Source organism: Callorhinchus milii, unplaced genomic scaffold (genome assembly GCF_018977255.1).
Source record: "Callorhinchus milii isolate IMCB2004 unplaced genomic scaffold, IMCB_Cmil_1.0 Scaffold1, whole genome shotgun sequence".
NCBI classification, from domain to species: domain Eukaryota; kingdom Metazoa; phylum Chordata; class Chondrichthyes; order Chimaeriformes; family Callorhinchidae; genus Callorhinchus; species Callorhinchus milii.
Window position 1 is genome coordinate 67,172,676 of NW_024704742.1, and position 14,512 is coordinate 67,187,187.

The following is a 14,512-nucleotide window of genomic DNA, read 5'->3' on the forward strand; positions in this document are numbered from 1 at the left end:
GTATATGTGTGTACCACTGCACTTCACTTTGTTGCATATTTTGGAGTCAGGTATTTGCTGCACTATCACACAAGTGATTTCCGAGGTGACTGAGAAATAAACGTGCACATAAGATAACTTTTTGCAGCGCTTACAACTTAGTTGGGACTTAACAACCCACCCAGAAAGAGAGCAATGTGTTGTAAGTGGATCCATTCACTGTTTAGGTTGCAGTTAATATTCTGTGCCACGGGACGCATAGTTTTTTTTGGGGGGGATTTGAAGGGTTGGTTGGATGTTTGGTGAAACGCAGCTTTCAGAGGAGCTGTCAGGTTCCAGGTACGGTGTGTGACTGCAACAAGGCTCGTAAAAACCCCAACCCCTGAAGGCAGCTTTGTAGCGTTGCCCACGGCGCTGGATCACAAGTGATGAGAGAGGAACAGCGGCCAGTTTTACAGTACAGTACAGGACAGGACCAGGACAGGACCAGGACCAGGACAGGACAGGACAGGACAGGACAGGACAGGACAGGACAGGACAGGACAGGACAGGACAGGACAGGACAGGACAGGACAGGACAGGACAGGACAGTACAGGACAGGACAGGACAGGACAGGACAGGACAGGACAGGACAGGACAGGACAGGACAGGACAGGACAGGACAGGACAGGACCAGTACAGGACAGGACAGGACAGGACAGGACCAGGACAGGACAGGACCAGTACAGGACAGGACAGGACAGGACAGTACAGGACCAGGACCAGGACCAGGACAGGACCAGTACAGTACAGTACAGTACAGTACAGTACAGTACAGGACCAGGACCAGGACAGTACAGGACAGGACAGTACAGGACCAGGACAGGACAGGACAGGACAGGACAGGACAGGACCAGTACAGTACAGTACAGTACAGTACAGTACAGTACAGTACAGGACAGGAGGCTGGGGCTACAGCAGCAGTCTGGGCAGAGTCGCCAGACACAGCCACTGCTGCTGCTGCTTAAGTTCAGAGTCGTGATTTACGTTTACGATCCCTTCCACAGACCTATCAGTGACAAGAGCGCTGGGAAGACTTTCTCAGAAGCGAGAGAGAGAGAGAGAAAAAAAAATCTTGAAATGTGAGGTCGAAAGGTTACAATAATTGTTGGACTAACGAGGAGCTGCTTCAAGCATAAATAGCAGAGCTGTTTCTGTCCCTCTCTGCAGTTCTCCCCACACCTGTAGGGCACTTCACAGTTCTCAGACTTACTCTTGAGCTCAAAGCACAGTGAGTATTCAACGTTTTGTGTTTAAAGCACTTGGCAAATCCGAGTAGATTGCACGTTTAGAAACTTCGGCAAATGCCTTCTGAGCAATTTTGCACCCTAAGGGTATGTGCTTGCTGGTTTCACCCAGCTTTATGTTGGGTTGCATACTTGTCTGCTCGTTTGCAACACTGGTTTTCTGTGGTTTTCATGTTGCATCGACATTTTGGATACCTTGTTTAACATAGTGCACATCTGGCCTCCAGTTGTGATCGGAATGTCACCGATGCTTTGATACTAACCAGGTGCGAAAAAGTTGCAAGCGTTTTAAGGCACTAGTAGTGTGAAATATGAGGCTGAGCAGCAACTTCAAGGCTAATTCAAGAGCAAAGCCCAGTGGATCCCAGAGAAAGAAATAACGAGAAGAAGCCACCAGAAAAAGTTAGAAAGGGAGAAAAAAGGTGCAATTTTATTTGCACTTTTTATAGTTACTACCTCATAAACGTGGGCTTATGTCCATCACGATGTTATAGATGTATATTTACAGTAAACCTCACATAAATCGTATCAGCTGGTACTACACATTGAATATAATTTATTGTTTGTACGAGTTATGTCAAAGTTGCATAGAATGTAAACTCTTGAATGGGACTTGGGCAGATGTACGACTTAGGCGATTATACGATTTGTACAAATCATAATTATGTGAGTTTTATTGTACATTTATATTTAAAAATGTACTTTCGTTAAATAAGTGTTTCCACCTATGTCCGCTTGCCCTGCTATCTGGACCGCTGGAAAATGTTGCTCTGTTAATTTTGTGAATGCAGATGACGTGAGCTACATTGACAATAAAAGCGCTGGCTTTCCCTCTTCCTATTCCCCTGCTTCCCTTCCCTTCTGCCACATTAATCGTCATAACATGGAAATGTGAGCCTGTTCTGTGTGTGTATGTGTGTGGTTTTGTTTCAGTTTTTTTACCCCCCTCCCTGCAGGATTGAAACCATGGAAAAACTTATGTCGGTCTGCAAACTCTGGAAAATTGCGTGCACTTTGCTTGTGACAGTGCCGGGTTATGTGAAGTGTCTGCCAGTGGAGGGGGTGCAGCCTTGCACAGCAGGGGGGCGGGCAAAATACAGCATGGTCTTTACTGGCAAATGGACCCAAAGCGCCTTTCCCAAGCAGTATCCCCTCTACCGACCCCCTGCTCAGTGGTCGCCACTGATCGGTAAGTGATTTTAACATGAATATGCAAAATACACAGTCAATTCACTTTAGAGAATATGATGTGAAGCACTTTGGAATGTCTTCGATAATATGATGAGGCGTTATATCAAATGCAAGGATTATTATATTATTATGAATACCTCTTCTAGCGGCCCAGTTGCCGATCTTAAATTAGATCTTAGATGCCTTCTTAATTTCATATCATTTTGATTCAATCAAAAACAGCATCTGGTGCCCAAATAAAACATTTATTGTACTTTTTAATGATCTGTTTGGAACTTGCTGCGTGAGCGGTGGTTAAAGCAGATAGTATAGTTGTATTTAAGAGAAAGCTAGATATTCACATAAAAAAGAAAGGAATATATATTTTTGGTTAGATGGGTGTCTGACACATGAGGAAACCCATCACCAGGCTTAAGAGTATCCAAACCAAACGGGGAATTTCATGTATCCTACCAACACATGGAAATCCCCGATAGACTGTTGGAATGGAATGTGCACTCTCTCCTTGGAAGGACACATCCTGTTTACCTAATTCTGGTGAGTATTAGGTAGAAGTTGGCACCCAGAGTGCGTTGGGGTTCTGCTGAAGTCTAACCAGCTAAAACTACATAGCTTGCCACTGGTATCACTATCTGGCACGCTTTCCCATGGCTTGTCCAACTAGGACCAGGTTACAGGGAATAGAATTACACTTTTATATATAGCGCCTTTCACGTTGGGAAGATGGAAGAAGGGAAGAGAAGGGAATAGAATGGTATAGGAGAAAGTGAAGAGTGGGTGGAGTATAAACACAGGCACCAACTTGTTGGAACGAATGGCCTGTTTCCATGCTGCACAATCTATAAATCTCTGTAATAGTCTACTTGACTATTAATAATAATAATAATCCTTTCATTTGATTTTCACTTCGGGAGCATGTCTCAAAACGCTTCACAGGATTCTATGTAAAATGTCGTGACACTTTACAGTGAACTCCAGTGAAGCGCTTTGGTTCCCGTCAACATCTTGACTCCTGCAGATCTGAACTCCTCAACCTCCCTGGTCTCTCCCTCAGACTCACTGAACCAATGTGCAATCTAGGCGTCTGGTTTGACCCCAACTGTCCTTCCTCCCCCACATCCAGTCCCTGACCAGGCCCGCCTTCCTCCGCCACATTGCCCCCTCTGACCGTATCTTACCCCAAATGTAGCCCAAACCCTTTTGCAAGCGTTTGTCACCTCCCGCCTGGATCACTCAAAAGCTGAGCTCCAGAGCTATGATGTGGAGAGCGCTGCTTTGCCAGAGATGCCGTCCTTTGGATGACGCGTTAAACCGAGGTCCTGTCTGCCTTGGATGTTTTAGATCCTATTACACTATTTGAAAAGACATCTTCCCAATGTGAAAGGGGCGATACAGGGTGAATCAAAAGTCCTGACTTAGAGGTCTGGATGAGATGCTCAACTGCATGTCATGTAGATGTTTTCACATATCAACTCGGTGACAAAAACTTTTACAAATGTGATGAAAGACATCTCCTGTAATAGCTACATAATGTCGTCTTAAAAAAATTAATAATTAAAAACTCTATGATTCTGATTCAACTCGGAAAATGTAAATTGCTGCTGTACTCAAACGCACTCTTCGCCGGTCTCCCCAGCTCCACTATTCAAAAAATCCATCTCATTCAGAACTCTGCTGCCCGCATACTTATCCGGACCAAACGCTCTACCCCTATCTCACCAATTCTGGCCAGGCTCCACTGGCTCCCCATCACCGAACGGGTCGACTTCAAGATCCTCACTCATGTTCAAATCCATTCACTCCCTGGCACCACCCTACCTCTCCAACCTCCTCACTCCCCCAATCCACCACCTCTGCTCGACTGGCACCAGCCTCCTGCTTGTCCCTCGTCCCCTCCTCCCCACCAACGGATGTCGCGCTTTCAACCACTACGCCCTGAAACACCTTGCCCCCTATCTTCCCTTTTTCAAGGCCCCACCATGAAAATCTTCCTGTTCAACCGTGCTTTCGGTCACCCCTCTTCCCACCCCCCATTCGGAGTCAGGCTATGAGACGTTACCATGAGTGGAAGGCACTATATAAGTGCAAGTTGTTAAGATTCCTTTTATATTTTGTAGTCCACCTTTGTGAGGTTCAAAAGAGCATTTTTCAATACAAAGTTGCGGTTCTCATTCCAATTGTGAAGCATCAGAAATTAGTTTTAATTCAAATAGTCTTTTCGGTGCTAGCGATTCAAACGGTAATATAACACGTTGGACATCCAAAATTTGCAAATTGTTGAATTCAGTTGTAACTTTGAAGTTTTTTTTGTGTAGTTCTTAAAGGAAACTTACAGAAAACTGGCTTCAAAATGATGATGGTATTTAGGAATTTGCCAAATTCTGGATGTTCTGAAAATGCAACATAGATCGAATAAATCTAGACTCAGATGGAGGTTCTCCCCATGTGTGCTTTGGGACACCAGGGAGATGGAATCCTGTGCCGTGTTTGAGTCTCTAATTCCAGCTGCTGATAGCTTACAGAAGCAAAGTGTCTGGCTGAGTGCGGTGGGAGGGAGCAACACCCTTCTAGCCTATGACTGGAGAACACAGGTGTGGTTGGCAGAAGTCAAGGCATAAAGGACTTTCAAAGTACACAGTGGGGTTCTGCTGGAACTGAGACACCTGAAACCACACAGCTCAGTGCAGCAATACAATACTAATCCTTGCATTTGATATTTGTTTGAAAGATTTGTAGGTTTCTAGCTCTTCGTGCAGCTAGGACCACACTACGTGTCATGGCATTGGGTTTCAGAGATATCAGGAGCCTGGTGGGAAGAATCCCATCTCTCTGCAGATGAACCAATCAATGGTCAGCAGTGCTATGGAGTTCTGCGGACCTGCTTAGCTCATCACAATGTCTACCGTAGAGACTTGTCTCAACTCTGTCTTCAGCAGGTCCATTGCCATGGAGCCAAAGAGACCCCACGGAGACCCTAAGAGACCCCCCCCTCCTCCCCACAATTCTATTCCACATTCCATCGCCCATCTTGATCCTCTTGAAAAAAAGAATCTGCTCGAGAGTAAAAATTTCCACAGTCAAAATGTGCTCTTTGACTTATAAACACTTTTTAGTTTTTTGGGAAAAGCAGATTGTTTTGAAGTATTTATGCCATTAAAATGATATAGTGTTCTGAGAAGGCCTGTGTGCCTGAAGAAGATAGGCAGGTTTGCAGGAATGCAAGACAGACCTGGGGTAGACATGTCCTTAACTCCGAGAGACAAAGCCTCTGGAGACAATTTTTTGCTGGCTGGACAAACACTGGTTTGTGCAGTTATCCATTAACTCTGATTTGTGGAAATAGTGAATATATCTCATTCTTGGCTCTGTTTCCTTTAAACCACCAATGATTCACAAATACAAGAAAAATGTTAATTGTGCCAATTCTGTAAAGAAGACTTTTCTGAAGATTTAAGGGGAATGGAATGATTGCTTGGGCATATGGTTACTGGTTTATGCTGATTACGTATATCTATTGTGGTTTTAATGTATTACCGCTGGAGGGAAGATACTGCAAACTCTGTAGCATTGGCGACCATTTCTTTACATCTTTGCTCTTTCGCTTAAAAACAGCGGTTAGCCACAGCAGTGACTACCACATGTGGAGGCTGGGTGAGTATGCCAGTAATGGAGTGCGGGAGTTTGTGGAGAAAGGCGAGGCGTGGGGCTTGATGAAAGAGGTGGAGGCAGCAGGAGAGAAGATCCAAAGTGTCTATGGGATCTTCTCTGCACCAGCCAGCACCAGTGGTACGGAGCAGACCTCGACTGAATTTGAGGTGCACCCCCGGCATTCTCTTGTGAGTATCCCTCCATATTGTTGCTTGAGCTTGCTCCTAATTTGTCAATGTGTCAATCAGTCTGGTTCCACTGATAGCACTAGCACTCTCACCTTGTCTCTGAGTCAGAGGTTGTGGGTTCAAGTCCCAAGACGGCACTTTGAACTCGCATTGTCTTGTCTGACACTCGAATGCAGTGCTGGAGGGAGAGGTGCACTTCATTGTTAGAGGTGCTTTGGATGTTAAATCGAGGTCCCGCCTGACTTCAGATGGACACGAATGATTGGGTGACATCATTCGTAAAGAGAAAGGAGCTTTTCCCAATGTCCTGGCCAGCAATCCATCAGATAAAATTGGTTATTCAGTTCATGATTGTTTGTGGGATATTGTTGTGCCAAATTGGCTGCCAAAATTTTTCTTCAGTAAATCCCAAAGACAATCCTGTAATCCCCTATTGTCTTCTCTCTCATTAGGCATCACGTTGCCTCTTAAGTGCATTTTATTTTATTCATCCCAAAACTACTTGGCTCATCGGTGTCAGTCTGGCACAGATTAATTAATGGTAGCGCTCTTGCTTCTGGTGTATGTCTCTGAGTTTACTTTGGGATTTTGAGCTCACAGGCTATGCTGACACTCCAGTGCAGTCTTGAGGGAGGGCTACATTGTCAGAGGTGCTGCCCTTAGGATGCTGTGTTAAGCCAAGGCCCTGTGTTAAGACAAGGCCAAGCCAAATGGCCACTGTGTTTTCTGACTAAAAATACAGTCACTGCACTTCACCAGAATTTCCATTAACGTACAGAAAAAAAATCCTGTGATTTGCTATGAGATGTCCTCCCAACACGAGAAATGCTATATCAAATGTAAGGACTACCATTAATAAGTATTTGGAGGCCTTTTGACATAATAAGGTCTTGTGAAAATAGTTTTTTTTAATCTGCTGCACATGGACCAGTGAAGGCAAACTGGTTTTAAAAAAAAGGTTGAAATAAATATAAGCCAGAAGCACTATACACATTTTGCAGTGAAGAGGTAATATTCTCCTGGCCATCTGTTCCTCTCCATGCTACACAGAGGTTTATCATCTACCTGTGGAGCCAGCATTCCCAATTATATCCACTTAACCTCATAAATTGATTTTACCCAGGTCCAGATGGAGCTCTTACCTCAGTCCTGACATTTTATGGGGTCAGAGTACGTGTTAATTCCACAGAAGTGTTCTTAAACATAAATCTGAAGCTGATCATAATGAAAGCTTCAAAGAGACTTGGGATAAGAATGGGCTGTGTGGTTTTGTCCAGCACTTAACTCAATGGGCTGACTCTCGTTCATGTGTTGAGCATGCTTGTACAGTCACTTAAAAAAAATCTTTAAAATCGAAATATCACAACAGAGTTTGGATGAAGAAGGTCCTTTGGTCCATTTGATCTCATCCTTCCAGAATACCCATCCTACCATCCTCCCATTACAATATTGAATTGTTTCTTAAATGAGTCCCAGCGCCCTGGCCTCAACCACCCTTCCCAGTACTCCTGTTAATTACCCTCTAGGGAAATAAATACTTCCTGTTGCCTGCCCTCAAATTTTCTTTTACCAGCTTGCCATTAATAGGCGCTCTTGTCAAGTGTAGTGACTGTATTTTGTGGTCAAATGTGGCTACCGATTTGCACGTAGCAAGGTCCTACAGATTTATCTGGAACATTACTATAAATCAGGGTTGAAAATGTGATTGGCACTCTGGGTCCTCAAACCTTGGAACTCGCCAACCTGTACCTAATAATTTCTGGGCTTGGGTAAGAAGGGTGCTTCCCTTCAGGGAGAGAGTGCACATTCCATTCTAGGCACAGGGCAATTTCCATGTGTGGGTGGCATATATATATATGTGGAACTCTTATCTGCTTTGGATACTCTTAAGCATGGTGATAGGTTTCTGCATTGCGTCAGACATCCCTCTGACCAAAATCACATTGCAGTATTTAATGTCAATTGCAGTGGATATTCAATTGCAGCAAAGTTCCACAAATGGGCATGAGGCAAATGAGCAATTTTTTTTGGAGAATTGTGGACTAGGACATCTGGAGGAACTCCCTTCTCTTTTCAATAGTGCTATGGGACTTTTAACATCCACCTGAACGGGCAGAAGGCAGTTGAATTTAACATCTCAACTGGAGGACGGCAACTCTGACAATTCAGTGGTCCCCAGTACTGCCCTGGAGTGTCAACCTGGACTGTTGAGCTGAAGTCCCCAAGAAGGGGCTTGAACTCATTACTTACTGACTGGAAGCAAGATTAAGCCAGACTGACATCAGAGAGCAATTTAGATTGGGGGAGGGAATATAGAGGGAGAAGAATGTGAGAGAATTCAAAAGACTTTAGTAATAAATTGGGAGCTCCTAAAGTGAACCATGGTTTTGTCCATTTGGGAATTGTAGTGTATTTTGAGTGAAAACGTGACAGGGGTGAGAGTTGAATGGTGACCTATTTATCGGGACAATTATTAAGTCCACATGAACAGAGGCAGACAAAGCCTACGTTTAACATCTCATCTGTAGTATGGCACCTTTGACATTGCAGGGCTCCAACAGCACAGCAGTGGAGTGTTAGCCTGAAGTACGAATTCAAGTCCCAGCTTGAAACCTTCTTACCCAAAAATCCATATGCTTATTTCCAGCTTTCCTTCATGGCTCGGATTGTGCCGAGCCCCGACTGGTTTGTAGGTCGTGACAGTTTCAATCTGTGTGAAGGAAACCACTGGAAAGAGCAGGTGTCCGTGGACCTGTATCCACACGATGCGGGGACCGACAGCGGCTTCACCTTCTCATCTCCCAACTTTGCCACGATTCCCCAGGAGACCATCACTCAGGTAACAATGTGACCAAAAATCATGTAGGCTGTCTGGCACTGAAACAAGCCATTCAGCCAATTAGTCCATGCTAGTGTTTATACGTGTTCCTCCATCCCTCCTAATCCCCCCATCCCCTCTCCCTCAGACCTCTATAATGTTCCTACCAAATAACATGCTTAATTTAAAAAAGGGAGTTTCTCCCAACTGCTCCGGCCAACAATCCTTCAGATAAAATTGCAAATGCTGTGCGCAAATTGGCTGCCGCAATTGGCTACAAAATACAATCATTTGCACTTTACACTAAATCCTGTGAAGAACTTTGAGATGGCCTCTCAATATGTAGGGCACTTTATTAAATGCAAGGTTATTATGATTATTATTTTAAAAAATCCTTGCACTTAATACAGTGCCTTTAACGTTGAAACATCTCAAAATGCTTCACAGCTAATTGCTGTCAAATGCAGTGTCTTATCCGTCAAGGCAGAGCACCCCCAGCACTGCACTGGAGTCTCTGCCTAGACTATGGGCTAAAGTCCCTAACATGCGGCTTGATACCACAACCTTCTGACATAGAAGGTTGGACCTCACCCTAATATTTCCACTGGTTGGTAAATTAGCAATGATGGGTATGTACAAGTTGGAAGTTTTAAGAAATGTTTTTTACACAAAGGTTTATTAGAAATGAGGGTGAGTTATCACAAGTGGTTATTGAAGTCAAATTACTTACCAGATTTAAAAGGAAATTAGGTAAACACTTGAAGAATAAAGAATAAACAGTATCTCAGTTTAATGTCTTGTCCTAAAGATAAAAATAAACAGGCCAAGGAGGAAGCACAGGAATAGGATTGGAGTAGACAGTTCCAGTGGCGAGATGGTGGCATAAAACAAATTTGGTCACTCAATCCATGACCGTTTGTGGGAAACAGTTGTGTGCAATTGGCTGCTGCATTTCACCCATAAAATACACAGTCAATTAATCCACTTTACGATATAATCTGTGAAGCGTTTTGAGACATCTCAACGATATGAGGCACTGTATCAAATGCAAGGATTATTATGATAATTGTTCTGAGTTCCAGATGCACGTAAAATGCGACAAAGCCAAAAATCTAGTGTCTTTTCACACTAACCTCCTGGACATCCTTCATTCATTAGATAACGTCGAGCTCTCCAAACCATCCCGCAAACTCTTTCTTCTACCCGAGACTGAAGCACCTTCCTCCGATGGCCAGAGTTACATTGACAAAGCTGAGAGACAGCCGGGTGATAGGGATTTCTACAGTTCAGTCCAACCTCCTTCCTATGGGCAATGAGATTGATGACTCAATATCAGGTGACTTGAATGCTTCAGTATTATATTGCTCCTTATTATAATCTAACAATGCAGCTCTACGCTGGGCCACATTGACTGGTTGCATCCCACATACAAGGAATACTTTCTCATAATGTGGTCCATAAAATTAGATAAAGTGTCAATGTGGGACTGCAACAAAAAATGTCTATCGTTCCCATTTCCCAGGTCATCGCTGATCTAATTTCTGGGACATGGGTAGAAACCTGGCCGATCGGTGCCGCACATGGACCGCACTTCTGTCTAGGTGGAATTTCGTATTTTTGGAATCCAGTTTCAAGTGCTCCGGGACACTACCCTACTTGAAGAGCGCTATATAATTGCAAGTTGTTCTTGTTGTTATTGACTCCTTTTGTTTGGAGCCTTCAACAGTAAATTCCTTTGGTTTATTACTGCTCTTTCCCACCGGCTGGGATAGTTCCCTTGTGGGAACGATTTTTAATATGTCTCATGACCTGGTGGTGGGGAGGGGAACTGTTTACACTGATTGTAACCTGGCCAGATGTCTAAGCACCCCCTGCCTGCCTGCACTCAGCCCCTCGCTGGTAAACCTTCCCTTAACAGACGCCTTTCTTGAAAGGAAATGCCTTGCGCTGCCCACATTTTAGTGCAGATCACTCTATCTGGCTCTTACAACGTTAAGGCCAGCACTGTGCAGATATTTTTATTTCAGAAAAAAAGCTTTCGATTGGTTGATTCTTTAAATTTTGGGTGATGCTATTGCAAGGGAATTAGCATTGAGTTAGCATCGTATTGAGTTCCTGACTGAACTACTGACATCTTTTACTTTTGCAACAAAGTAGGTATTTACATTTTGGATGGTATCGGATGTTCCATAAGCAAAAGCGCTGGCTACTGGCTCGTTCAGAAAGGGGGTAGCGGTAAACCTGTGTCCGATAACTCCAACCTCCATATTATTCCTTCTCCCCTCTCCTCAGCATCTCAGAGCGAGATCTCTCACATCTGAGTCAGAAGGTCATCGGTTCAGGTTCCACATCAGGACTTTGAATTGAAGGTTGAGGCTGCACTCCAATGCAATATTGGAGACATTCCCCTGATGAAAAAGGCGCTATATAAATGCAATTTGTTGTTGTAGGGAACTCTGCAATTTTGGAGGTACTGTTCTTTGGTTGAGATGATAAACTGAGGTCCCATCTGTCTGTCCGGTTGGATATTAGAGATCCCGTGGCACTATTCAAAAACAAAATGAATTTCTCCCGGAGTCCTGGCCAACAATCGTACCAAATAAAATTCACTTCATGGCTATTTGTGGGACATTGCTATTTTTTAAACTTGCTGCTATGTTCACTTACAAAATACACAGTCACTACACATTACATTAAACTCCTGTAAAGCACTTTGAGATTTCTTGACGACGTGATAAGGTGCCATACCAGATGCAATAATTCTGATAAATGGAGCTTCTTGCTGGAATTATTGACATGGGCTATGGAAGAAGAAGGCTTGAATGAGCGATCGATATTTTCTCATCTCACACTGTCTGTTCTGAATGTGTATTGCAGAGACGCCGCTGGACTGTGAGGTCTCCACATGGTCCTCCTGGGGCCTGTGCATGGGAAAGTGCACCCAGATGGGTTCCAAGCACCGCACTCGCTACATCCGATTGAAGCCAGCCAACAACGGCAACCCCTGCCCAACACTGGAGGAGGAGAAGGAGTGTGTGCTGGATAACTGTGTGTAGCGGCGGCATCTGGTGGTGACTGATTGCATTGACGCCTTCAGCAGGGCTGATTATTTTTGTATATCGAACCAGCGAAGGTTCGTGAGATGCAAATGAATTTCAAGCAATTGTCAGCAATTCAGGGCTCTGAATGCTGGCTTCCTCTGTTGCCATTTGTCCTCCCTGAATGCTACCAATGCTTTTCCTGTCAGCCTTCATTTTCCGGACATCAAAGCCACATCTCTCGTTCCTTTGCACCAACATATTGATGGAGAGAACCTACCCACACATGCGCGCCCTGATATGAAATCCATAACCAGAGTAGAATGGACATGGAGATATCATCCCATCGAGGGGTCTGGACCCACTGTTGTGAACTTGTGAGCAATGATTGAGAGGTTTGCAACCATCATCTGAACCTGAATAAAGACATACAATCTCCTCATAAATTGTTGATTTCAGACTTAACTTTTAAATTGTTTTTCTTAAAAGAAATTGACGGAGAAACCGGCTTCAAAATTAAGCATTTAACAATTTGCCAAAATACTGAACGTTCTAGAATGAGGTCATTTATAATTCTCTCCCCCCGTCTCTGATTTAACATCGGTTTTGAAGTTCCTCCTCGGTCTATCTGGCAATGTGCCCAGCTGTGTCTGGATCAGCAAATATGCTGTACCTCTCCCTCCACCCCCAAACACACACAGATGTCCTCGATCAGTGACAGTGTTCACCCAAAGAGAAATAACAATTGTGTCTTTAGATAGCATCAATTTAAGATTACTAGCCACAAAAAAGCAAATGAGAGCGGTTTTCAGAAATTTGTTTTTACACACTGAGTTATTATTAGGGCATGGGACACCACATCAAAAAAAAAGTGGATGAAACAGAATTTATAATAACTTTCAAAAGGAACGATCAGAAAGAATAAAAGGGTAAGGGGATAAGGACAGGGGAGTGGGACTAAATGAATAGCTCTTACTCTGGGGCTAGATTCTCTCTATTTATGTAGCATTTTAAAACATTCAGAAATTGGCAATTCTTAAATGCAGCCTTAATTTTGAAACTGTTTTTTNCTTGAGTTTCTTTCAAGAACTTTGGAGAACTGGCTTCAAAGTTAAGTATGAATTCAGCAATCTGCTATACATTGGCCGCTCTGAAACACTACACAGAGTTAAGTGGAAATGGGGTGGAATTTCTCCCCAGCAGAGAGCCGGCTCAGGCACAATGGACTGAATGGCCTCCTTCTGTGTTGTAAAATTCTATGGTTCATTCATCATGAAATAAATCTCCATTTGATCACCCTGGACATCTGTGAACTTTGTGTGTAATTCATAGCTGAGTGGAGATTGGTGGGTGCAGTGATTGGCTGCCGAGCATCCCCGGGATTGTACTTATATAGTGCCTTTCACCACAGGAGGACATCCTGAAGTGCTCAAGGACATTTGTGGGACATTGCTGTGCACAAATTGATTGCTGCGTTTGCCCACAAAATACATTGTATCCTGCTAATAATTGTTGCATTTGATATAGCACCTTTTCACATCAGTGGAGTCCTGTAGCTCAGTGGTTAGAGCACTCGCTTTGCAAGCGAGAGACCTGAGTTCAATTCCAGGCAGGGCAAAACCTTGGGCAAGTTTCCTTACTCCACACTCCTAATAATAATCCCTCCAAAACCCAAAACAATAATAAATTGGTCATTTTCAATCTACGGCTGTTTGTGGGACATTGCTGTGCGCAATTGGCTGCCGCGTTCGCCCACAAATATACAGTCAATTCACTTTACAGTGTGTTCTGTGAAGCGCTTTGGGACGTCCTCCCGACATGAAAAGCGCTATATCAAATGCAAGGATTATTATTATTATTATTATTATATTATTATCAGTGCACCATTCTATTCCAGGCAATGGGAAATTTCCCTGCAGATGTGGAACTCTCAGGAGTATAGATATTTTTATAAGCATGGTGGTGGGTTTCGGAAGAACTGCACTTCCAACAAAGCATTGTTTCCCCAGCCCTGAACTGGAGTGTCAGCCTAGACTATGAGCTCCAAGTCTCAATGTGGGGCCTGAACCCTTCTGGCTTTGATTCAAAATTCCAGCACTTGAATCCTCATCTATACCAAACTCTGCATCCCGGTCATTCTAGTCCTTGCCAGAGTCCACTGGCTCCCTTGCAGAATGGGTTGATTTCAAGATCGCTTAATACCCTGGCACCTCTCTATCTCTCCAACCTGCCCACAACCTACTCCTCTAACTGCCATCTACCTAGTGAGGGCTCAAACCTGCACTTTTTGGATATTGAATGACCGGCTAGCAATATCCTCCGGTGGTGGGGGCTAAGCAGGGCTTCCTTGGAGCTGAACAGGC

General features: G+C 43.9%; 1 protein-coding gene across 1 annotated transcript; it reads left to right on the top strand.

The window, feature by feature from the left end:
* Positions 1 to 295: 295 nt before the first annotated feature.
* spon2b (spondin 2b, extracellular matrix protein) lies at positions 296 to 13,452 on the top strand. Its single transcript, XM_007897984.2, has 7 exons — positions 296 to 318; positions 1,027 to 1,250; positions 2,223 to 2,455; positions 6,070 to 6,293; positions 8,941 to 9,132; positions 10,270 to 10,447; positions 11,989 to 13,452. The coding sequence occupies exons 3-7, from the start codon at positions 2,233 to 2,235 to the stop codon at positions 12,165 to 12,167; spliced, it is 996 nt and encodes a 331-aa protein (XP_007896175.1). The 5' UTR covers positions 296 to 318; positions 1,027 to 1,250; positions 2,223 to 2,232; the 3' UTR covers positions 12,168 to 13,452.
* The last annotated feature ends 1,060 nt before the right edge of the window (positions 13,453 to 14,512 follow it).